At 51.1% G+C, this 24,759-nt stretch overlaps 1 protein-coding gene and 1 long non-coding RNA gene across 2 annotated transcripts in view; both read right to left on the bottom strand.

Annotated features, from left to right (window-relative positions):
• LOC142047248 (uncharacterized) overlaps positions 1-24,759 on the bottom strand; it is a 498,878-nt gene that overhangs the window by 92,804 nt on the left and 381,315 nt on the right. The gene's annotated exons all lie outside the window — the stretch shown is intronic.
• Positions 1-24,759, bottom strand: part of LOC116828964 (very long-chain specific acyl-CoA dehydrogenase, mitochondrial-like) — a 45,435-nt gene that overhangs the window by 2,961 nt on the left and 17,715 nt on the right. The window contains exons 10-19 of the mRNA XM_032787525.2: positions 22,661-22,859; positions 21,579-21,683; positions 19,506-19,592; positions 12,585-12,647; positions 12,333-12,434; positions 9,512-9,609; positions 8,492-8,564; positions 6,713-6,785; positions 5,763-5,835; positions 5,132-5,207 (exon numbers count right to left, since the gene is read on the bottom strand). Coding sequence (XP_032643416.1) covers positions 5,132-5,207; positions 5,763-5,835; positions 6,713-6,785; positions 8,492-8,564; positions 9,512-9,609; positions 12,333-12,434; positions 12,585-12,647; positions 19,506-19,592; positions 21,579-21,683; positions 22,661-22,859 — 949 coding nt within the window. The remainder of the gene's footprint in view (positions 1-5,131; positions 5,208-5,762; positions 5,836-6,712; positions 6,786-8,491; positions 8,565-9,511; positions 9,610-12,332; positions 12,435-12,584; positions 12,648-19,505; positions 19,593-21,578; positions 21,684-22,660; positions 22,860-24,759) is intronic.

Here is a 24,759-nt window from a genome sequence, read left to right as displayed (position 1 = left end):
TGTGATGCAGAGAGAGAGTCATCCTGGGACCTCCCAAAGGGGGAATAGGGAGAACCCCCTCCCAAGGGGAACGCACAGCATCAGAGACAACCGACCGGTTCGAGGGGACCAACGGGACATGAGCTGCTATCACTGTGGCCAGAGGGGCCACATACGGTCCCAGTACCCCAGGCTCAAGGACAGACTGAGCAGACCGACCCCACACCGGGTTAACTTGGTAGAGGCCCAGCTGGACGAGGGGCAGTGTTCGCAGGAAAGCGGGGCTGGCCGCGTACCGCCTGCGAAGGAGGGAGGAGGGCGCCAGGTCAGCTCCTCTGGGGGGGCTGGATGCTCCAGCTTCCGGGTTCTTGGTTTACCGGGTGGGTGTGGGCTGCCCCTCTGGAGAGAGTGCCTTGTTCCCCTGGAGGTAGATGGGAGGAAAGTCACTGGGTACTGGGACATGGGCGCAGAGGTGACACTGGCCCGGCCTGAGGTGGTGGCCTCAGATCAGATGGTGCCCGACACCTACCTGACCCTGATGGGCGTGGGTGGGACCCCATTCAAGGTGCCCGTGGCAAGGGTACACCTGAAGTGGGAGGCCAAGAAGGCCCCAAGGATGTGGGGGTACACTTATATTTGCCCACAGAGGTGTTAATGGGGGGGGACCTGGAGGTCTGGCTCAGCAACACCTGGGGTGCCCTGGTCGTGACCCGTAGTCAGAGTCGACGAAGGGCACTGCGCCCTGACAATCGGGGAGGTACTCTGCCCGAGGCGCAGGACCCTAACCTGGTAGGAGGGAATGCCCAGGGGCACAGCTCAGAGAGGCTGCGGCCTCAGACCCAGCCAGCAAGAGAGAGCCGGTCCCATCCCTGTCCCAGCTGCTGAGTTCCAGGCCAAGTTGCAGAAAGATCCCTCCTTGCAGAAGCCCAGGGACCGGGCTGACCTTTAGTGCGGAACAGACCATGAGGAGAGGTTGCAAGGAGAGGTTCCTGTGGGAGAAGGGGTTCCTGTACCGAGAATGGCTCCCCAGAGGAAGCAGAGTCATGGGGGATCAGGAGACAGCTGGTGGTTCCCCAGAAGTTTCACCACAAGCTACTGTACCTGGCCCATGACATCCCTCTCGCAGGGCACCAGGGAATATGGCGCACCAGGCAGAGGCTGCTACAGAACTTTTACTGGCCTGGGTCTTTACCCAGGTCCGACAGTACTGCCAATCCTGTGACCCCTGCCAGAGGGTGGGGAAGGCCCGGGACAAGGGAAAGCGGCTTTGAGGCCTTTACCCATCATAGAAGAACCTTTCCAGAAGGTGGCCATGGACATAGTGGGACCTTTCAGCAAGGCGACCCCGTCGGGGAAGAAATACGTTCTGGTGGTGATAGATTTTGCCACTCGTTACCCCGAGACGGGGAAGGTCACCTGGATCATCTCGACCCTAGGCAATGGCCTAGGGTGCCAGAATTTTGGGGGGGCGCTATTTTTGCCGGGGCAGCACGCGGGTCCAGTGGACCTACCGCATCAAGCCGGCGGACGGTCTGCTGGCTGGAAAGGCTCCGGGGGAGCTGCTGCAGTCATTTCAGCAGACGGTGCGCTGGTCTAAAGGCTCCAGCGGACCTACTGCAGTCGTGCCTGCTGCAGGTCCACCGGAGCCTTTAGACAGACCGGACCACCCGCCGAAATGACTGCGGCAGCTCCCCCGGAGCCTTTCCAGCAGCGGGACATCCGCCGGCGTTGACTGAAATCGGTAGGTCCACCTGGGACTCGCGGGGGGCGGCTAAATGGCCGTCCGCTAGGGCATCCAGAAACCCTGGCGCTGCTCCTAGATGGAGAGTTTTGCCGTGGCGTATATTGACAACATCTGCGTCTTCAGCCAGACCTGGGAGGACCATGTGTCCAGGTTAAACAAGTCCTGGACCGACTCCGGGAGGCTGGGTTAACCGTAAAGGCTGAGAAGTGCAAGGTGGGGATGGCTGAAGTATCTTACCTGGGCCATCGGGTGGGGAGCAGCTGCCTAAAGCCGGAACCAGCCAAGGTGGAGGTGATCAGAGACTGGCCTGCTCCCCAAACCAAAAAGCAGGTCCAGGCCTTTATTGGGATGGCAGGGTACTATCGAAGGTCATGCCCCTTTAGCGCCATAGCCCGGCCCCATCACTGAGCTGTGCAAAAAGGGGAAGCCAGACAAGATGATTTGGACCGAGCAGTGCCAGCAGGCTCTCCAGGCGCTGAAGGAGGCTCTGGTTAGTGGCCCAGTTCTGGCAAACCCAGATTTTGACAAACCCTTTATGGTGTTCACCGATGCCTCAGACACGGGACTCAGGTTGGTGTTAATGCAGGAGGATGAAAGGGGGAGAGACACCCCATCGTGTACCTGAGCAAGAAGCTGCTACCCCGGGAGCAAACTACGCGGCCATCGAGAAGGAATGCCTGGCCATGGTGTGAGCCCTTAAGAAGCTAGAGCATATCTCTTTGGGCGACACTTCACAGTGTACACCAACCACTCTCCCCTGACCTGGCTGCACCAGATGAAAGGAGCCAACGCCAAGCTCCTGAGGTGGAGCCTGCTCCTGCAGGACTATGACATGGACGTGGTCCATGTGAAGGGAAGTGCCAACCTGATAGCGGACGCGTTGTCCCGAAGAGGGAGCCCTGAACTTCCCCAGGTCACTGGGCAGAGTGACCCTGCTCAGTTCAGTCTCAAAGGGGGGAGAGATGTGATGCAGTAGGGACTGTCTGTGTGGGGGATGGGAGAGCCAGGGATGTCTTTAGGTGAGGGACAGGACCTAAGCCTGTAACCTGAGCTAGGGAGAGGGGAAGGGTGTCAGCACCTTTGCCCGGGAAGCCGGACAAAGGAAGGGGCCGGCTGGAGGGAGTTAGTTCAGTTTTCGATTTTGGGTTGGGTGGTTGGAATTCAGGGAATCCCAACCTGGGAACTAAGCTTCCTGAACCCCCAGAAGGACTTGACTGAGGGGTCCTGCTTGTGCCTACAAGTTCTGCTGTAGCCTGTGTTCCTATTGTCCAATAAACTTTCTGTTTTACTGGCTGGCTGAGCATCACTGAGAGTCCCAGGAAGAGGGGTGCAGAGCTGGACTCCCCCATACTCCGTGACATCAGTCACCTCCTTTAGCCAGTGCAATGCTTATGACAGGAGCTAGAGTCCCTGAGCTGGACAGGGAGAGATCCAGAATTCACTCCTTGAGCTGTTACAGTGACACTAATGACAGAGAAACCGAAGCCAGTGTCACAAGTCAGTGCAACCACACTTGTATTCCCTTCCATGGTATGTACGGTAATAGGGTGACCAGGTGTTTGGTTTTTTACCAAAAAGTCCGGTCAACAGTGCTGCCTGGTTAAGGCAGGCTAGTCTCTACCTGCTCTGACACCGTGCTGTGCCCCAGAAGTGGGGGGCCACGGGGCTCCACATGTTACACACGCCCCAACCACCGGCTCCGCACTCCCATTGGCCAGGAACAGGCCAATGGGAACTGAGGGGGAGTGCCTGCAGACGTGAGCTGTGCAGAGCCGCCTGCATGCCTCTGCCTAGGAGCTGGACCTGCTGCTGGCCGCTCCAGCTGCTGGTGCGGCAGATCAACACCCCTCACGTAGCTACGGCCCTGCACAGACCGTGTGACAGATCAACGCCCCTCACGTAGCCATAGCCCTGCACAGACCGTGCGACAGATCAACACCCCTCACGTAGCCACAGCCCTGCACAGACCGTGCGACAGATCAACACCCCTCACGTAGCCACAGCCCTGCACAGACCGTGCAACAGATCAACACCCCTCACGTAGCCACGGCCCTGCACAGACCGTGCGACAGATCAACACCCCTCACGTAGCCACAGCCCTGCACAGACCGTGCCACAGATCAACACCCCTCACATAGCCACGGCCCTGCACAGACCATGCGACAGATCAACACCCCTCACGTAGCCACGGCCCTGCACAGACCGTGCGACAGATCAACACCCCTCACGTAGCCACGGCCCTGCACAGACTGTGCGACAGATCAACACCCCTCACGTAGCCACGGCCCTGCACAGACCGTGCGACAGATCAACACCCCTCACGTAGCCACAGCCCTGCACAGACCGTGCGACAGATCAACATCCCTCACGTAGCTACAGCCCTGCACAGGCCACGTGGCAGATCAACACCCCTCACGTAGCCCGCACCGAGCTCGTGGGGGCCGAGGCAGCATATTGTACATGGGTGCTGGGTGCATGGAGGGCATGCAGGGCTCTCATGCAGGGCGCCCAAGGCATGTGGGGGGGAGGGCCTCAGGGCACATGGAAAGCAGATGGAGGGGCGCCCAGGAGGCCACACTGGGCTCTCATACAGGGTGTGCACGGGGGAGCTGAAGGCACATGGGGGGACATGTGGGGCTTTCATGCCGGGGGCCCAGGGCCTGCCCAGGGTGCGCAGGGGGCTCACGCACACTGGCCACGCAGGGCTCTCATACAGGGTGTGCATGGGGGAGCTGAAGGCACGTGGGGGGTGTGGGGAGCTCTCATGCCGAGGGCCCAGGGCCTGCCCAGGGTGTGCAGGGGGCTCACGCACAGTGGCCACACAGGGCTGTCATACAGGGTGTGCACGGGGGAGCTGAAGGCACGTGGGGAGACATGTGGGGCTTTCATGCCGGGGGCCCAGGGCCTGCCCAGGGGGCTCACGCACACTGGCCATGCAGGGCTCTCATGCCGGGGGCCCAGGGCCTGCCCAGGGGGCTCACGCACACTGGCCATGCAGGGCTCTCATGCCGGGGGCCCAGGGCCTGCCCAGGGGGCTCACGCACACTGGCCATGCAGGGCTCTCATACAGGGTGTGCATGGGGGAGCTGAAGACACGTGGGGGGACATGGGGGGCTCTCATGCCGGGGGTCCAGGGCCTGCCCAGGATGCGCAGGGGGCTCACGCACACTGGCCACACAGGGCTGTCATACAGGGTGTGCACGGGGGAGCTGAAGGCATGTGGGGGGACATGTGGGGCTCTCATGCTGGGGGCCCAGGGCCTGCCCAGGGGGCTCACGCACACTGGCCACGCAGGGCTCTCTTGCAGGAACTGGCAGCAAGTTGACAGCAGGGCTTGCGTGTTGACAAGCCCATACGCCCGCCACAGCGAGTGAACCAAACCCGGCCCCTCAGCCACCTGTAGCCTACCTCATGGCTCCATGTTTGACACAAGAGCTTCTCGTGCTCAGCGGTGGGTTGTCCCAGAGACAGAGAGCGGCTGGCCCTGCGGACACAAGACGGTGGCCGCGAGGGGAGGCCACAGGGACAGGATTTTGTGAGCACAGAAGATGCACTTGTCAGAATGGGTCTGAGCAGCCCAGTCATAGAGCATCATCCCAAAGCGACCGGGTTCCAGAGGACAGGAGTGGACTGCCCTGCTTCCCTGGGCCCTTCCCTAGAGAGTGAGCCCTGCATGCAGGCGTGGCATGTCCCATTCACTCCGCCATTCTCACCCTGGCGCCAGCGGCTGGGATCCGACCGTGTATTAGAGACGCCTGACTGGGTGAGCAAAGGCACATTCCTGGCTTTCGAGGGACACGGGGTCTCACTCCATTTTGTTTGGCTTCCCAGGTGCTACAGGGTCATGCAGCTCTCCTGCCGCAGTGCTCTCTGCACTGGCTCCTGGAGTAGCCAATCTATTGGGGCAGGGAAGGCTGCACTAGCAGCACGTGCCCACAAGCTCCTTCCGCAGCCAGGGAGGGTCAGCCTAACCAAGCGGTGGGCAGCCCAGGCCAGGAACGGGGTTCCCAAGCACTCACTCTCTGCTAGCCGCACGTACCTGGAGATCACCACAGCCATGGCATAGATGTCAATGGCAGCGTCGGCCACGCGTTTCAGATGAAACTGTTGGTCTGGGAGAAGAGACTTTGGTGAGAGGGGGTGTGTGTCCACACACGTGTGTTACGCTACTGAAAACTAACAGCAGCTCAGCAGAACTTGCACAGAAGCCAGCGAACCGGCTCTCACCACACAGATACATCAGCAGGCCAGAAACCGCTACAAGGACCCTCCCACCGACTGGAGACCCTGGGTGGGGGTATGATGCCGCCGGAGCCTGGCACGGGGAGCTCACTTGGCTGATTGGCTCTAACGCACAGACTCATGGAGCGTTCTCCTGAGCCAAATGCTCAGCAGCACACTGCTGTGCAGCCCCAGCCCCCAAAGAATTAAACAAACCGATAGAGCCACTGGCCAATCACTTCTGGTGCCCTTGTCGGGTCCTGGCTCTCTTGGGTGTTAATGAAATGTCATGTGCATGCTGAGGGCAGGGTATGAATAGCGTACAGCTGTTCAGGAGGCCATCAGGATCAGGGCTGCATGATGCTGACCAGGACACAGACCCTGGGTGGCAGAGCTTTGTAGTGGCTTTTGGCTGCAGAGCAGGTACACAGGGCCACTCAGACACCCCACCTGCACTGTAGTCCTGCAGCCCAGCGATGCTCCAGGCTGGCATGTGGGGAGCTTTCACCCTGGCGTGCCGCAGTGAGGAGACCCACATCACCACCTAGGTCTGTATTCAGAGAGCGGTGCAGTGGGCAGAGCAAGGAATTCAGAAGGGAAATGGGGAGATAAGAGAGCATTGCAGGAGGTGACAGAAGCGCTGCTCCGGGAGCACACCCTGCCCTGGCTCAGCGCCCAGGTGACGGGTTTTACAACTGGCAGGAATGTCCTTTACATCATCTGGTAGCCGGTTAGAAGCAGGCTGACAGCAGCCACAGAGGCACCCACCTGTCACCTTCTCGCCGTACTTCAGCAGGAGGCTCTCAACAGCTTCACCAAACAAGTCAATGGCCTTCGTCACCTTTACACGGACACAGAAGAGCAGTTCATTTCCTTTCCAAGACAGCTGTAACCTCTCAGCAACCACAGAGCCTGCTGAGCCCTCTGGGAGTCAGGGAGCAGCACTGGGAAAAGCGCGCCCAGCACCGAGCACTGGGCTGGCTCCTCGGGGCCAGTCGTGGGTGCTCGGACCTGGAGGCGAATTGGCTCTAAGCCACTTTCCAGCCCCAAGCTTGGGGCTAGTTCAGCCCTCAGCACAATTTTGAGCAGCCTCAAAACTGCCCCAACTTCCAGTGGCAGGACTGGCCTCTGGGGGCCACTCTACCAGCTGGGGATTGCTGGAGCACAAGGCACTCCTGCCCCGACCCCATACCATGAGGGCTGGGAGCACGTGGTATGAAGCCAGCTACAGCTGCTCTACAACACCTAAGGATTCTTTTGGCCAAGGCGTTCCCCAGCTGCGCCTGGAGCAGGCCATGTGCTTTATGCTGCCTAAGCAACAGAAAACACCCAGGCGGGCGCTGGGGACTGGCTCTCTCTGGGTGTCACTGAAACTCAGAAATCAGGCTGGAGCTGGGGAGCCAGCGCTCAGGAACCAGCTCGGGAGAGCCCTAGCTCTGGCAGTGACATGGGACGCCAAGCTGCTGAGGGGTTTGGGGTCCTCTGCAGACCAGAAACCACCATCACAACTGGGCCCTTGGGGAGATGCTCAGCGACGAGGCCTGTAAAGGAATGGGCCATGGAGACAGAATGGCCATCTCGCCGCTCAAGGGCACGGCTCAATCACTTTGGCAGGGAAGTATGTACGGGTGCTGGAACGAGGCTGCTGGGGGTGATGCCACACCCCCTGGCTTGAAGTGGATTGGATTATATAGAGGGTTTGCAGTTTGGTTCAACGGCTCTCAGCACCCCCACTGTACACATTGTTCCAGCACCCCTGGCAGTACGTGTGGATGCTTGTCTCCTATACTGGCAGCTCTGTCTTGTGGGTCTCCATGTGCGCTTTGCCTACAATTTCTTTTATCTTAGATGAAGGGAAAACAACAAGAATGAAGTAAAGCAAAACCCCCAGGAGAAAGTACAGCCCCTACAAGAAAACAGAGAGAGAAAGAAATGGAGTGCGTGTGTGTGTGTGTATCCATGTCCACATTCATGTGTGTCCATTTGTGTGTGTTCCTCTGTAGCACTGTGAGTGATGTAATGTGCTTAGAGATCCACTGATGTCAAATGCTCCTAAAAATGCAAATTATTATTATTGTGCCAGAGATAGCAATCTGACAAATCAGACTGACAAATCTGAAGGAGTGAAATGACAGCTGGGCAATGGTATTTTAAAAGTGAAAATGATGTTTCAGGCTGAATCAGAAAGTTCACATTTAGCAAAGACTTTACAGAGCTAACACTTCATCCAAAACACAGGCATTCAGGTTCATTCCTAACAGTAAGCTAGAGAAACATTCCTTGCATGAACTTTGTCTAAAGCAGATGCTAGACAAATGCTGCGAATCACAAAAACATCATCGTTGGTGAGTAGACTCTGTCATGAAAATTATTTGCTTTAATGCTAAAAATGCAAGAAACATACAAAAGAATTCAGATCTCATAAAACAACAGACTACGTAAAGATCAGGCCCTGCAGCACTGGAGATGACAGCAGTTTTACCAACAACTCCAGCAGCTGCAGGGTTGGGATCTGAGAAATAAATCTTTCAGAAAGAATTACCTTACCAGGTATGCACTGTTGTCCAGGCCTGGGTGAACGATTCCCTCCAGAGACAAGCCAGTGGGAATCCCAACTTTACTGCAAAGGAAGAAAAGAGATGAGCAAAAAAGTGAAATGACAAAGGGTTTAAAACACAACTCAGCAGCTCATCCAGGAGCACCTGCATGGCAGTCACTGGGGACGACTCTGAACTACGAAGTTAGGTTCGCTTAACTACCTCACTATGGGCAGTGAAGAATTCACACTCTATGCGATGTAGCTAAGCCGACCTACATCTGGTGCAGACGACGCTAAGTGAAAGGAAGAATTCTTCCATCGACCTAGTTACCGCCTCTTGGGGAGCTGGATTTACTGCAGCGAGGGAAGAACCCCTTCTGTCACTGTAGTATGTGTCTTTAGTGATTCTGCCATGTTCCTAGTGTAGACAATCCCTGGCGCTGGAGGTAAAGCAGAGATGAATTTGGCCCAGTATCATTTCAACAACTCATCTCTAAGGTTCACTCTTACCATAAGAGTTTGAGTTCAAACAACTCCAGCTAAACCCAGCAGTGCTTGATCTCCAGGAAGTGCCCATACCAAGGTCAGCCTTTCTACATGAAGTGTTTCCCCCACCTTTATAACATGATGCATGCGATGCGCCATGCACGCCATTCTGGGCACAGGACGTCAGGTCTGACCTTGCAAAATCCCACTGAGGTAGCAAAGTGTGAACACTTAAATGGACACTTGGTCAGACCACCTGGTTTAACACCCCAACCAGGGGTGTCAGAACCATGGGGCCAGGCTGGCAGCTGGAGCCTGGGCAGCTGTGGGGGAGCCATAGACCCTCCACCTGCCCTAGGGGTGTGGACACAGGCTGGGAACAGCTCTCGGGCCCTGGGCAGGTGGAGCAGTTTAGTTCAACGGCTCTCTGCACTCCCGCCATACACATACATTTCTCCAGCACCCCGCCAGCAGAAGCAGCATGTTATTTTACACCACTGGAATTGAAAGGCAAACTGTGATAGGCTCTCTGTGTTGCTTACCGCTTTGCTCTCATCCCGATATCTTTTAGGATGGTCTCAGTTTTCCCTGATGGATTCATGATAATTGTTCGCAGATTCTTTAACTGGACCCCAGCATACTGAAAATGTTTAAAAAATGATTAAACGAATTTAACTACACACAATCTTAGGGCTACACCTGCAGAGGGATATGTTCAGGATGAGACACAGGGGATTATTACAGCAGGTTCAGAGTTGTACCTGGCATCTCTGGGTTAACTATACAGAAGCGCAGGGGTTCTCAAACTATGGGTTGGGACCCCTCAGGGGGCTGTGAGGTTATTACGGGGGGGTTGCAAGCTGTCAGCCTCCACCCCAAACCCCACTTTGCCTTCAGCATTTATAATGGTGTTAAATATATAAAAAAGTGATTTTAATTTATAAGGGGGGGGGTCACACTCAGAGGCTTGCTATGTGAAAGGGGTCACCAGTACAAAAGTTTGAGAACCACTGCAGTAGCAAAACATGAAAATCTACAACTTTATTTTCTGCTGCTAAACTATATTTCAGGGCCTTAGCTCAGTGAAGCAGCTTGCTTGGATTCATGAAGAAACATTTTTGAATTACAACATTACACAATACACAGGTTTCTGTCCATCCACCTAAGTATTTGTATACACTGCACTCAGAACAAGGGCTCCATTAACTGAAGAAGAGAACAAAGTCTATAGAATTACATATTGGGACGGGGACATGTCTAAGATAGGTGACAAATCTGAAGAACTGTCCCCTATTGAGGTGTTAACGAGGAGGTTTTGAAACAAACTGATAAATTAAACAGTAATAAGTCTCCAGGATCAAGTGGTATTCACCCAAGAGTTCTATAGAAAGTCAAATACAAAATTGCAGAACTACTAACTATGATATGTAACCTGTAATTTAAATCAGACTTTGTACCAGATGACTGGAAGGTAGCTAATATAACACAGTTTATTTAAAAAAGGCACCAGAGGCGATCGTGGCAATTACAGGCTGGTAAGCCTAACTTCAGTACCAGGCAAATTGGTTGAAACTACAGTAAAGAACAGAATTATCAGACACATAGATAAACACAATATTCTGGCGAAGAGCCAACACAGCTTTTGGAAAGGGCAATCATGCCTCACCAACCTCTTAGAATTCTTTGAGGGTGTCAACAAGTATGTGGACAAAGATGATCCAGTAGACAGAGTATACTTGGGCTTTCAGAAAGCCTTTGACAAGATCTCACACTAAAAACTCTTAAGCAAAGTAAGCCATCATGGGATAAGAGGGAAAGTCCTCTCATGGATCAGTAACTGTTTAAAAGACAGGAAACACAGGGTAGGAATAAAGGGTCAGTTTTCACAATGTACAGAAGTAAATAGTGGGGTCCCCCATGGATTTGTACTGGGAGTAGAGCTGTTCAACACATTCATAAGTGATCTGGAAAAGGAAGTGAACAAGGAGGCGGCAAAGTTTTCATTTGATACTAAATTACTTAGGATAGTTAAGTCCAAAGCAGACAGTGAAGAGTTACAGAGGGATCTCACAGAACTGTGTGACTGGGCAACAAAATGGCAGATGAAATTAAATGCTTATAAGTGCAAAGTAATACACACTGGAAAACACAATCCCAAGTACACATACAAAATGATGGAGGCTAAATTAGCTCTTACCACTCAAGAAACATGTTGGAGTCATCGTGGATAGTTCTATGAAAACATTTGTTCAATGTGCAGCGGCAGTGAAAAGAGCTACCAGAATTTTAGGAACTATTAGGAAAGGGATTGATAATAAGATGGAAATTCCATATTGCCACTATAAAAATACATGGTATGCCCACACCTTGAATTCTGCATGCAGTTCTGGTCATCCCATCTCCCAAAAAATAAATTAGAACTGGGAAAAGTACAGAGAAGGGCAACAAAAATGAGTACGGTTATAGAACAGCTATGAGAAGAGATTGAAAAGACTGGGACTGTCCACTTGAAAAAGAGACAAGGGGGACATGTAGAAAATCACAAGGGTGTGGAGAAAGTGAATTAGGAAGTGTTATTTACCCCTTCACGTGGGAGCAGCACAAGAGCCAGGTACATTTGTTATTACTGAAGTCAATGGGGCTGAATAAAGAGTGCAGAATTTGGCCCATACCATCAGCAATGGACCTTTGCCACAAAATTCAGATCAGGCTCTAAGTTCCAAAACATCCCCCAGCCCGCCGCCCATCCCCGCCCCTCCTGTCACAGCTCCGGGTGCTCAGACGGAGGGTTTGGTTAGCCAGTTTCATACGGCTCCCTCTAGCCATGAAGTCTGGATCTGGGTTTAGATTCAACCCCCAGTTCTGGGACTGTTCAGATCTGAGCACATTTGATTCAGGCCGATCGCTACAGCCCATACTTTACCCTCCCATGCAATTTCGGAGAGGGCTTTCAGCAGCAGTGGCTAATGCTCTGCGCTGCGGGTGAGTGCGAGGAGGCTGCGCTGCAGCTGCAAGGTTCATAGCTGACTCCACTAGAATCCCTTCCCCCTGGGGCTCCCAGGAAACATTCTCTGCAGAGGCAGCTCCACCAGCCTTTGTGTGCCCCCTGCATCCAGCCAGCCCAGCTGGCCAGTGTAGGGCAGAGGCATAGCCCTACCCTCACCCCACCCTGGCTTCCCCCCACACCTTGGAGAGGCTGTTGCTGGTGGGGGTACTAGTAGAGTGTAGGGACTCTGCTTCTATCCCCAGGCCAGATTCCTGGCCCCCTCTCCCAGCTGTGCAGTGCCAGCTGCAATGCTTGCTCTGTGCTGGAAAATGCCACGGTCTTTAAGGGGAGGTATCTGCCCACAGAGAGCCCCTTACCTCAATGCCCGTCAGTGCCACAAACAAGCGAAGGATATCATTGGTGCCCTCAAAAATGCGGAAAATCCTCAGGTCCCTCAAGACTCTTTCAACACCAGTTTCCTGTGCAAACAAAGACCTTAATAGACTCAAGTGATCCCAGCAAGGGGAGTGCACGCAGCTGCCTTGGCAGAGCACTGCAAGCTCCTGAATACAGCCTTAAAAATGATACGTGTAGTTCTACTCTTGGTGGATGGAACCAAGCTCGTTTACCTTCATGTATCCCATTCCTCCAAGGACCTGGATGCACTCATCTGTGACGTACCAGGCTGCTTCCTACAGATAAAAACATCACAGTGCAATAGAGGGGAATGTTTCTAGTCTTGATGTGATAACTCAGATGTGTCAGCATAATAGCAGTTAGTACAGCAGCTCTGGGCAGTCCTAGGGGGGCCTGCGTTTGTTAGAATACTGTGATGGCAACGGTGGTTATCTGTTAGTTATCTGTGCTGTATGTTATGATGTGCTGCACGTGTTCATCCCACTTCAGGTGGGTGCACACCCAGGGCACCAAAACCAGAGGCCTTTTTCCCCTTGCAGAACCCCTTGCAGCAGCCAGGCGCACGCTCCAGGCTCGTGTTACCAGGTGACGGTATAAAGGGAGAACCACCCTGAGCCTCCCTCCTTTCTGTCTGACTGGAAATCAGTGATTTTGACTCCAGTGTAGAGGGGAAGGAGGTGGGCTGTGGGATGGACAAGTGCAACACATCTCAAATGACGACAGTCACAGAAGAGGTAAGTAGCCATTTTTTCTTCAAGTGATTGCACATCCCCATTCCACATCAGATGACTCACAAGCACTTTGGAAAAGATGAGGGTTTTGGAGTCTGTCTGAGCAAGGACTGCAACACCGCTCATCCAATCCCAGCACCATCTCTCAGTGCCTGGGAAACAGCTTTGTGTTTAGTGAAAGGAGGCACCAACGGCCAGGCTGCAGCTCTGCGAATATCACTAATGTGCACCTGACCCAGGAACGCAGCTCATGCTGCTTGAGCTTTTGTAGAACACACTGAAACTCTCCCAAGCAGAGGAACCTCAGCAACAGCAGAGCACCATAGAGTGCAGGATGAGATCCAGAAAGATATTCTCTGCCCACAGACAGGGTGACCCTTCAGTCTGGCAGACAAAGAAATGAACAGCTGAGGAAACAGCCCAAACTGTTTGGTCTTGTCCAAGTAACAAGCCAACACCCTTTGGACATCCCAAGCATGGAGTCCTCCTCATCCTCACAAGGCTTCAGAAAAAAGCTCTATAAGTAGGTAGGCAGATTAGGATGGAAGTGCGAGACTACTTTAGTCAGAAATGTAGGGTGAGGATGCAAATCAACCTTATCTGGATAGAAAATTACATCTGGAGGGTCAGCACCTAATGCACGCTGCTCTGCTACCCTGCTGGCAGAAGCATCAGGAATGATGCTTTCATGGAAAGATGGAGCAAAGAATGTGGAGCCATAAGTTCAAAAGGTGGAACCATTAGAGCCTGCAACAGCTGCAGGATAAATATGACATTAAAGAGTTGGCGTTACCTTAAGTTTGGTTAAGGAAATATCTGTGCTATGAAGAAAGGTCCTGATTAGCATGTAGAAGGAAGGCCTTGAAAAGAATGAGTGAAAAGGACAGAAGGAATGAGGGAGGGAGTGTCATAAATAGATAGCTAAGGGTTAATGTTTCTTTTACCTGTAAAGGGGTTAACAAGGGGAACCAAACACCTGACCAGAGGACCAATCAAAAAACCGGATTTTTCAAAGTGAGGGAGGGAACTTCTGGTTTTGTTTTTGTTCTCTCTTTTTGTTTTCTCTCAGCTATGAGGGAAGAGCTTTCTTTTTCTATCTGTAATCTTCTCATCTTCAGTTCCCCAGTTGTAAGTACAAAGGTAGCAAGGCAATAGGCTGTTATGTGTTTTGTTTTGTATTTACATGTGTGGAGTTTGCTGTAATGGTTTAAATTGGATATCTTTTTAAATCAGACTGTTTATTCATATTTTCTTATAAGCAATAGCCCTGTATTATGTCATCTTAATGCAGTGATCGTGTCATGTGTTGTTTCTTTCTTGTTTATATAAAGCTTTCTTTTTAAACCTAGTTGAGGATTTTCTCTGGTTAAGGCTACGGAACGAAGGGAGGGGGAAATCTCTTTGTGTTAGCTTGTCTAGGTTTGAATGCATAGCCTCGGGGGAAGTTAAATTGCCCTCTCTGTCTTGCATTCAAGGAGTTAAGTACAGTATCGCCCAGGATAACCCAGGGAGGGGGAGCTGGGGATGAAATAAAGAGGAGACAAGGGGAGGGGGTTGGTTTCCCTTTGGTGTGAGACTCAGGGCTTCTGAGTCTTGAGGTCCCTCCAGGGAAAGTCTGGGGGACTAGAGCGAGGCAGGCACTGTAACTCCTGTCTGGTGGCAGTGAGATAAGAGCCAAGCTGGTAATTAAGGTTGGAGGTTCATGCTAAGCACCCAGATTTTGGACGCTAAGGTCCAGATTTGGGAAGAAGAGGCTTATTACAGGGAGGTTCAAAGAATAACTGGTGAAATAGGAGGTAGGTCTTGGACTGACAGGGGTGGCTGCGGATGCGGATTATAAAGGTGTGCTCCTGCCCGAGTTTGCATAACACTCTTGGAATCAGAGGGACGTGATTAAAGGCGTATAGTAGCTTATCCTTCCATGAGAGCAGGAAATCATCTGATATAGATCCTGGGCTGTGACTTGCTCTGGAACAAAACAAGTGACACTTCCTGTTCAGATGAGTAACCAAGACATCTATTTCTGGTACCCCCATGACTGAAAGATGGATCTCGCAATGTCTGGTCTAAGGGACCACTTGTGATTCATGCTGAATGATCTGCAGAGATGATCTGCCAGGCAATTCTGAACACCTGGTATGTGTGAAGCTTTGAGTGTGATTGTATTTTTAATATAACCCTCAAACCCCCATAGATCTACAGCCTCTGGGCAAAGGCGATCCCACTTGGCACCCCCCTGCCTGTTCACACACAACACAGCAGCAGTGTTGTCCATGGGGACCTCTACCATGCATTTCTTGATGTGTGGAAGGATGGCTTGACACACCATGTGAATAGCTTGTAGTTCCAGAACATTTCTGTGGAAAGAGAGTTCTTGATCTGACCAAAAACCCTGTGTCTGACTATCTCCTAGGTAGGATCCCCACCCTAGAGATGAAGCATTTGTGACCAATGTCGTGGAGGGCAGAGTCGAGGAGACAGGAAACCCTTTGCATACATTGGCAGGGTCCACCCACCAAGCTAGAGATGACAAGATGCTTACGGGTATGTGAGTCAGCATGTCCAATGAATGATGAGATGGTCAGCAGACTGACTTCACCCGCCTTGCATGTGGTGAAAAGGCTGCCATGCTGTCACGTATGTGCAAGCTTCCCTTCGCCCCAGAAGTCTCAGGCAATTCCTTACTGTTGTGCAAGACTGGGACTATGGAACTATCGGACTTTGAGGTCTGCACAGAGGTCCTATATTGCTTGGACCCTGGCCAGGCACAAGTGCCCTCTTGCTGAAGTCGAGTCTAGATCTGCCCCAATAAGCCTGATTTTTTGCACAGGGATGAGTACTCACTTATCCTTGTCAGAACAAAGGCATCTCTGGATATTGTTGATGCCCCTGAATCAACCAGTCATCCAGGTACAGGAATTCCTGGACATCCGGCTTTCTGAGATGAACTGTCGCCAGGGCCACGCACTTTGAAAAGACTCACAGGGCTGAAGATGGACTGAAAGGCAGGACAGTGAACGGATAATGAATGTTGGCCATGATGAACCTTCCTCCTGCAGCTCTGGTGGATGGCCTTGTGGAAATCAGTCAAGTCGAGAGTGGCAAACCAGTCATTGGGATCTAGAGATGGATAACAGAGGCTAGACTTACATGGGGAAATTTTATCTCTTTATGTATTTGTTTAGGTTTTGCAGGTCCAAAATAGGTTTGAGTCTTCTCTCAGAAGTAACGGGAATAGAATCCCTTCCCCCAGTGTTGAGGAGGGACCCCTCTGGCTTCCTACTATAAACCAGATGGTATTTCTTGGATAAGAAAAGTCTTGTGAGATTGGCACCTGAAAAGGGACTGGGGCCAGGTAGCTAGGTACCCTGGCTAGGTACAGGGAATAGAGACAAACTGCAGGGAATAACCTAGTTCCACTGTGCTTGGTATCCAGTGACTGACTGAAATATGGGTCCAATCAGCTAGGAAATGGGATAACCTGCTGCCAAATGGAGTGATAGGAGAGATGAGATCCAGACACAGTGGTACTCTGGCCTTGACTAAGAAGTCCAATAGGCTGCTGAGAGGTCGAATGCTGTCTTGATGAAGTCGAAGCAGATGGAGGAGGAGGAGGCCTTGTCCTGGTCCTGTGGAATTTATGTCATCTCTGCTTGACCAGCCAGTCTCTGAGAGTAAAATGGAACCACTGGGTTGTCTGAGAATGAAAGTGCCCGAAGGTTCCTTCCCAGCGATGTAAGGGCTGCCCTAGAATCTTTTAGGGAATGCAGCATTTCATTGGCTTTCTCTGTAAACAAATTAGGGCCCTTAAACAGGAGATCCTCAATTGTCGGTTGGATCTCCGCTAGAATTCCAGATGACTGCAGCCACAAACAGCATCACATCATAGATACAGATGCAATCACTCTAGACTCAGCCTATTCAAGATGGCTTAATGGGAAGTTTTGGCTACAAGACAACCCCTGTTAAACATGGCTCAATATTCCAGTCTAACATCTTCTGGCAGTTTGTCAATAAAGTTAGCCCTGTTACCAGAGACTGGGAAACTATATCTTGCCAGGAGAGCCTGGTGATTTATTCTCTTGACCTGTAACCCTGACATTGCCTAAATGTTTCTTCCAAAAAGATTTTGCAGTGAAAGAGATTTTTGGAGTCATTATTTTGAAGTGGATTTGGCATGACCTTCGCGTGATTTCTCATTTATTGCAGCCATCACTGAGCCCAGGGTAGGGTGAGAATAGAAATGTTCATGACGTTGGAATGGCACTTGGTATCTGTTCTCTGTTCTCTTGGCAGTGGGAGGAAGTGATCCTGGTGTTTGCCATATAATTTTTTTAGGCTCCAGGATGGCTTAATTAATCAGTAGAACTACTCTATCAGGTCCTGAGGTATGTAAGACATTTCTCCAGACATTTCTCCTTGTCTCAGAGTGACTTAGACAAGTGAGGTCCCAGAGAAGTACATAAAATAGATGGTGTGCTCCATGGGTTCCAGAGGGCCCATGGGTAAGTCCTGGGGCCCCAGTGAAAAGTAGTCCATGGCCTCTTGTCTCTAGACCTGCCCGAGAGAGTCCTGGTACCAAGATCTAGATCACTGCAAGGGGATAGAGAATTATGAGATCTCCTATAATAGGACTGAGATGCATAAGATTCCTTGGAAGCACAGTACTTCATGGTGCAGGTGACTGGGCCTTGTGGCTGGATGTGGCAGTAGCGGGACAGCAGGGTGGCAGACCCTGAGAAAGTACCAAGTGTTTGAGTTGCAGCTGCTCATCGTAGGTACCGACATTTGCTGCGCTGAAGCCGGAATCGAATGGTACGTCACTGATGATGTAAACAGTTCCGGAGCTTGTGAAGAAGTAGCTGCTACCAATGACTCTAACTCTTCTACAATCGAGGAGTCTGGTATCAAAATGCAAAGCAAGACTCTAGCTGCTGCATACAGGCTGTTGTGGGTGTCGAGGATGCCATGTGTAGCTGCGTACTGGCGTGCAGATGATACAGATAGTCCAGGCCAAGGAGTTGGTCTCAATGGTACAGAGGATGGTACCAGAGTCAAAGAGCTCCCTAATGAGGAAGATCTGTTAGGCTTAGAGGCATATGGGTCACAGGATTCAGCATCTTGTGGGATCCTGGGGAGGGAGAACGATGCCTCCCTTCTGAACCTCTCTGAGAAGGGATTACGGAGACATCTGGTGGTCACCCCATCATGGAGTGGAGCCCAAGGACTGTGTGCAAAGCAGCAGGGCTCGGAGGGAGGACACAAGTCAGCTTCCATAGAACACAACAAACTCTCACCTCCTGAAATGGTTTGGTCCTAATTTTGAACCCCCTACAAATCAGGCACCTACTCCGAATGTGGCCCTCCCCCAAACCGTTCAGCCACCGGTCGTGAGGGTCACGGACAGACAGAGACTCATTACAGCCAGAACGTTGTTTAACACCTGGGGACCTAGGCATGCCCCAGCACCATGTGTCAACAGGGCTAACTACAAGTCTGAAAACCCAACAGAAAATGGACTGAAATGAGCCATTATCTAACCAACGAATCAAACTATTTACATCACTTTACACACTTCTCTCAGCGGAAAAGGGAAGATTTGCGCAAGCAGGCACACACGCGCCCCCTACCGACCATGGGTGGTGAGGAGGAACTGAAGGGGGGTCGGGGTGGCTCTGCCCCGTTATACCATCAGCTGGTGGCACGAGCATACAGCGGTCGCGTGTGCAGCCCCAAAAGGTACCACTCGGGGGAAAAATTCTCCAGCCTCAGTGCACTGGGGGTGCAGACACCTGACGTGGCCTGGCCACGTGCAATCACTTAGCAAAGAACTGCAGGCACTGAATTGCTGGGTTCTGCTGCTGACTCCACAACAGCTGCTACAGCGCGGCACTGTGGCAGCAGCCGGGCAGTCAATGCAGGCAACGCTGGGGGAAACAGCCTGGTCTGGATGGAGATTTGTAGGGGAAGTCAGCTCCAGTGGACACTGCTTAGTCACACCTGCCTGGGCAGTCTCCCTCTGCATTGTCCATGCCCAGCAGTGAGAACAGGGTGGTTTGGGGTGGAGGGATCTTCCAGGAGAGGGGTGGGACAGGAACAGGCCGCCTGCTGGAAGCAGGAGAGGCCGATCTCAGTCCAGGAGGGAGCTGCTGTCTGGCTCCAGGGTTGATGCCTCAGCTGGGGTTCCTGCGGTTGCAATCCCTGGGATGCAGTGCCACCCAGGAGGTGAGAATACCTTGCCTCTGCAGCACGCCTTTCCCCTCCAGCGGGACACCGATGTGGCAAAACCCTGATACCCACTACTGCTCAGCAATGGGGCAGCATGAGCCCAACACTGACAGGCCACGCTTGCTCTGACCCTCCTCGCAGAGACATCTCGTGCTGGGAATCAAACACACTTACTGAGGCAAAAATCTTGCTGATTGAAGCTTCAAGCTTGTAATCGGGCACCTTCATGTCCATGTTGGCGCTCACCACGTAGGCCATCGACTGAAGAGAAACCAGCCATTTGCCTTTGGTTACACTGTGTATGTGCCCAAGACCCATCCCACACCCCAGGGCAGGCTGTATGGAAGATCTGGCTTGGCTTGGCTCCATCCTCTCCCTCTCTTCTGCAGCAGGCACTGCCCACCAGAGGTCTCATCTCAAAATCTATCCCTTCCATGCTCTCCCCTGCAGGCATAAGGCCCATTCTGACCTGATTCATAAGGGCACTACTCTCCCTTCCTTCCATCCCCCCTCAACCCAATTCCCTGCCCTGCACACAAGAAGCCAGACAGCCAGTGAAGGGCAGGCTGAGGGGCAGGAAGATGCAGCAGATTTCAAGTCTGTGTAACCCTGGGATCTTGTCGTCATTAGCCTCATCCCGCTCCCCCCATATACCGCCTAGAGGTCATTACACTCATTTGTTCAACCTTATTTGCAATTAGATTGTAAACGCTGGGGCAGAGACCGGGCCTTCCCAACTGCTCAGACAGCACCATGCACAAGGGGATCGGATCCTGCCTAGGGCAGTTGGGCACTGCTACAATACCACCAGGGCTGCCCCGCAGCGGGTGTAAACCAGCAGAGCACCACTGGCTTTCATTTACTCGCAGTCACGTCAGTGGAGCTTTGCTGGCTTCTGAAACCAGCTCGTAACAGAAACTGCAGCCTACTTCACCCGCGGCTAGCACATGACTGCCTGAGAGGGCACGCAGCTACTGCCAGCTCAGCAAAAGGCCACAGCAATTAGGGAAAAATGAAATATGCATGTTCCAGGTGATACTGGGAGGAAGTTGTGGAGGTGGGTGAGAAAAAGAGATACAGTCCTTGCCCACTGAAGTTCCTCCTCTCCTACAGGGTAAATTCCCTGGGATTGTGAGTTCCTGGATTGGTTGGCTCGCTTTCAGTCAGGGTGGGAGAGGGAAGAGGTGTTTTGTTTGTGTCTTTTTGGGAGGATTGGAGTTGCTTGTTTTTTTGTAAACCCAAGGCTGCTTTCAACCTGCAGGATAGGAGGAATTACTCAAGCTGGAATTTGGCCAGGGTGCTGAGGTTACACAGCCCCAGTCCTATGAACCGGTCTATGGGAACATTGCCAAAACTCAGCACAGTGCTCCCAATACCACTCTGGGACACTGGCTCAGAGTCAGAGGGCCTCATTCTTCCCAAATGCACATGGGTTTCACGACAGCTTTATGCCAGAGTCTTTATGGCATGACTCCCACTTTACAGCAGCGTAGGCAAGCACAGAACCAAACTAGAGAAATAAGGTCTGCCCAGTGGTTTGCCAACAACACCTGGAAGTCTCATCCAAACACTGAACCAACCCAGCCTGCCAGCTCAGCCGACAAGATATGACACCAGATCAAACTGGGATGGCAGCAGGTAAAATCTGTTCTATTTGATACAGATGTTTATACCATCTGCATCACTATAGTATCTGAGTGCCAGACACTCATGCATTAAATAACATCTAATATCAAGTATCAGAGGGGTAGCCGTGTTAGTCTGGATCTGTAAAAGCAGCAAAGAATCCTGTGGCACCTTATAGATTAACAGACATTTTGGAGCATGAGCTTTCGTGGATGAATACCCACTTCGTCAGATGCATCTGTTAGTCTATAAGGTGCCACAGGATTCTTTGCTGCATCTAATATCAAGTGTGGGTCACTATCTCTCATCCAGTCCCCAAGGCAAGAAGTAGGTGTGCAGTGGACTGTTTTGTTTTTTCGTTATGTTTATTTATATGACAACACTGCTCTGTGTTTATATCAGAGAAGACAGGTTAGATAATGTGCCTGGGACTTGAGAAGGAAGAGGGGAGCTTTGGGATAGTTCTTAGGCCATGGTGGAGTTCATTCCACTCTCTGGGACCAGCCCCCCAGAACTCCCTGTCTCCTGAACAGACAAGCTTTACCCTGAAAGTCTTGCTGTGCCTGTGCAATGGAATTGTTGACCATGGTCTTTACCCTGCAATCAAGAAGAATTTCTCACCTCTGTAACATAGTGGAGCATGGCCATCCGTGCAATCTTCTCCTGAATAGCCCCATAGTTGCTGATCTTGTCTCCAAACTGCTTACGATTAGCAGCATGATCAACCTGGTGTTACACAAGAGCCCATGATCACATCAAGCAGCTAATATAATACAGACAAGAGGAATTTTGTCTGTGTCCGAGCTACAAGATTTGGCCATATATTTCAATTTTAAACAAAATCAAGTTAACTGATGTTTATAGGAGCAGCTATACTAAGAGGCCGTATCCTACGTAGCTTGTGTCGGCCAAGCTTGCTGCACACCTCAGGGGTTTCTGGCATCTCTCACATCCCCACAAGATATCTGTGTGCCACTTTCCTACCCCCTCTAGTTCAGGGACTCACTGCAACCCTCCCATTCACTTCTCCATGCCAAGGGCCCTCTGTATGTTCCATTTCCCCCTTTCAGGTTTTCCAATTCCACCAAAATCAATAGGGTTCTGCCCAATGATGCCTAGAAAAATTTCTGAAATTTTGCAATCGATTGGATACAGTATTCCAAAGGTATCACATTACATCCAACCAGAAATGCCACCAAGTTAATTCAAAGGATCTTGTAAGCTCAGCCATCAACTAAACTCCAGCCCCAGAGCCTGAGCCCTTAGCCCAATCTCATCCCATTACACAAAGAGAGAACAAGAAGAATTTCTGTCTAAAAGACTAACCAACATATGCACTAAGTAAGCTAAGGCCCCAAATCTGAACAAGTCTTACAAGCACGTGGAGAATCCCAGAGAAGCCATCAGGACTACACACGTGCTTTAAATTAAACACAGACATTTAACTGTAATTCTATTTGTCTAAGTGCAGATCTTTGACCTGTTGGCTCTTCCAGCATCAGCTCCTGTCTCTCTCCCTGGATGCACATGTAATATGGGTTTCCCAGAGCTGATCCACCATGTGGATGTCTCACAGAATAACTGACCACTGCGTCTCACTGACTATGCTCTGCTAACATGTAGGACAGCTGGACAGTCCATTTTCAATTGCCCTGAACAAACCTTCCGCACTATCTAATCCTGTTTAAAGAACAAGAACGTACAGCTTTGACGATTACTCCACGCATGGTGCCTGCCAGGGCGGAGGCCATCCCAAAGCGCCCATTGTTCAATATGTTCACGGCGACCATGAAGCCTTTTCCAAGCTCCCCAAGCAGATTTTCTGCTGGCACCTTCACATTATCAAAGTGCACTTCAGCTGTATTGGAACACTTGATCCCCATCTTCTTCTCCGGGGGGCCACTGACAAAACAGAAGAAAATCAGAGATGGCTTCAACCCGCCTGAGACCTTTGGACATGCACACCTATCTGCATGTGGAGTTTCTGCATTTGTGAATGCAAATAAGCATTCTCATATACATGCTGGTAACCCTGGTCCTGACCCTGCAAAGGCCAAGTGCCCCCTAACTCACAGGGAAATCAATGGAAGTTGAGGGGACTCAGCTCCTGGTAGGATCCAAGTTACTTGAGCTACATGTGATAAAACCTGGCAGTGTGCAAAGGTGGGTGCACGTTTATGTGTGGTAATTCTGTGTGCAAATAAAATGTTAACACAATGTCTTATATTGAAACATAAAGTAAATTAAATAACCATTGCGTCTTTCTAAAGGCTCTGGAACGTTACCTTGTACCCTCTGCCGGAACATGTAGCTGTATAACCTCAAGCACTGTTCCCATGGTAATGCCAACACTTCTCTCCTAATGTTTGTCATACTCATTGTAGCAAATCGCTCAGCAGAGAGAAGTTTAAAGGAACATGGATTACATTTTGTTATAAATAGAAAGTGAAAGTGGCGTGTGAGCATAATGGTCTAGCACCCTCTTGTGGCTAGAGACCTGGAAAGCACATCCAAGTATCCCTGGTTAATGTCCCACCTTATGATTCTTGACCTACAAGGTGCTGAGTCCCTCCAGGATCAGGCGTAACATTTGGCATGGCAGGATGGTGTGGTCAGATGTTCGGCTGCATGTGCGTGTTACCCCAGTGTGCTGTCTCAGCTCTGTGCAGACAGCTGGCACAGCAGACCTCGAGTGAACTGTTAAAGTACGAAGGCACCCAGCCATGTTTATTGTCAACAGCACGGTACTAGGATCCCGCAGACTCTACCGGACCATTAATACATGTATGCCCATAACAATGGACCAGCTCAGTGAATGGCAGGACTTTCTGTTCCTTTCTAGACTAGACAGAGACACTCTCTTTGAGGCTCCATTTTATACATCAATATGAAAAGTTATGTATTGCCCCTCTGATGTAGCCAGTTACACCCCATCACCTTGTACATCTTTATCCATTATACTGTTATCCTGACCTTATCTTTAGTATGGGATCAGTGTGCTCCTGTTATCTTCAGGGATTGTGTTGGTATCAAGGTGTTCTGGTACCACCCTTCTGGAATGTGTTTGTGCAAGTGCTTTGTGCCCAACACCTCTTAGGAATGTGTGTTTTGCAATATCAGTCCTGTTCTTGCCAGATTCTGTGAGCAGGGCCAGCCTCTAGCTCACAGCCTGATTTTACTTTATATCAGCAAAGTTTTGACTGCTACTTTAGCCCAAGCCTCTAATACAAGGACTCATGTCTCAGGCTCGCTTTCTGCTACATTCCCCCACTTTTTGTTTTTTTATGGGAAGGATGTTTACCCATCATCCCGGAAAAGCATAATGCATGGGCTGAAGATGACCCAGTGGGCTAAACACTGTTATGTGGTTACTTTACTTTGCCATTAATACCTCATCTGTCCCTTAGTTTGCACATTGTCTTCTACGATTGATGGATAGATTTTATTTTTTAATTGTGTTTAGTTTTTTATGGCGGGCCTGGGAATGTCAGGCCTGGGACCAGGACTGAGGAATGTAGTTTTATGATTGAGCTTTGGGGGCACTTCTAGATAATTAATATGTATGGATAAAATGGATATGGTGTATATATTTGATGTTATATATGGGTATATATGTATAGTATGTATGTGTTGTGACAAAGTTCCTCCTCTAGCTTAGTGGGTCCTGCGCTTAGTGGCAGATTTGCTCACCTCAGTGATCTTCCCTACAGTCTGGATCAACTCCTCCTGTGTCTGATCAGGAGTTGGGAGGTTTGGGGGGAACCTGGGCCTGCCCTCTACTCCGGGTTCCAGCCCAGGGCCC

Source organism: Chelonoidis abingdonii, chromosome 8 (assembly GCF_003597395.2).
Source record: "Chelonoidis abingdonii isolate Lonesome George chromosome 8, CheloAbing_2.0, whole genome shotgun sequence".
Classification (NCBI taxonomy): domain Eukaryota; kingdom Metazoa; phylum Chordata; order Testudines; family Testudinidae; genus Chelonoidis; species Chelonoidis abingdonii.
This window is presented reverse-complemented; position numbering and strand designations above follow the sequence as displayed.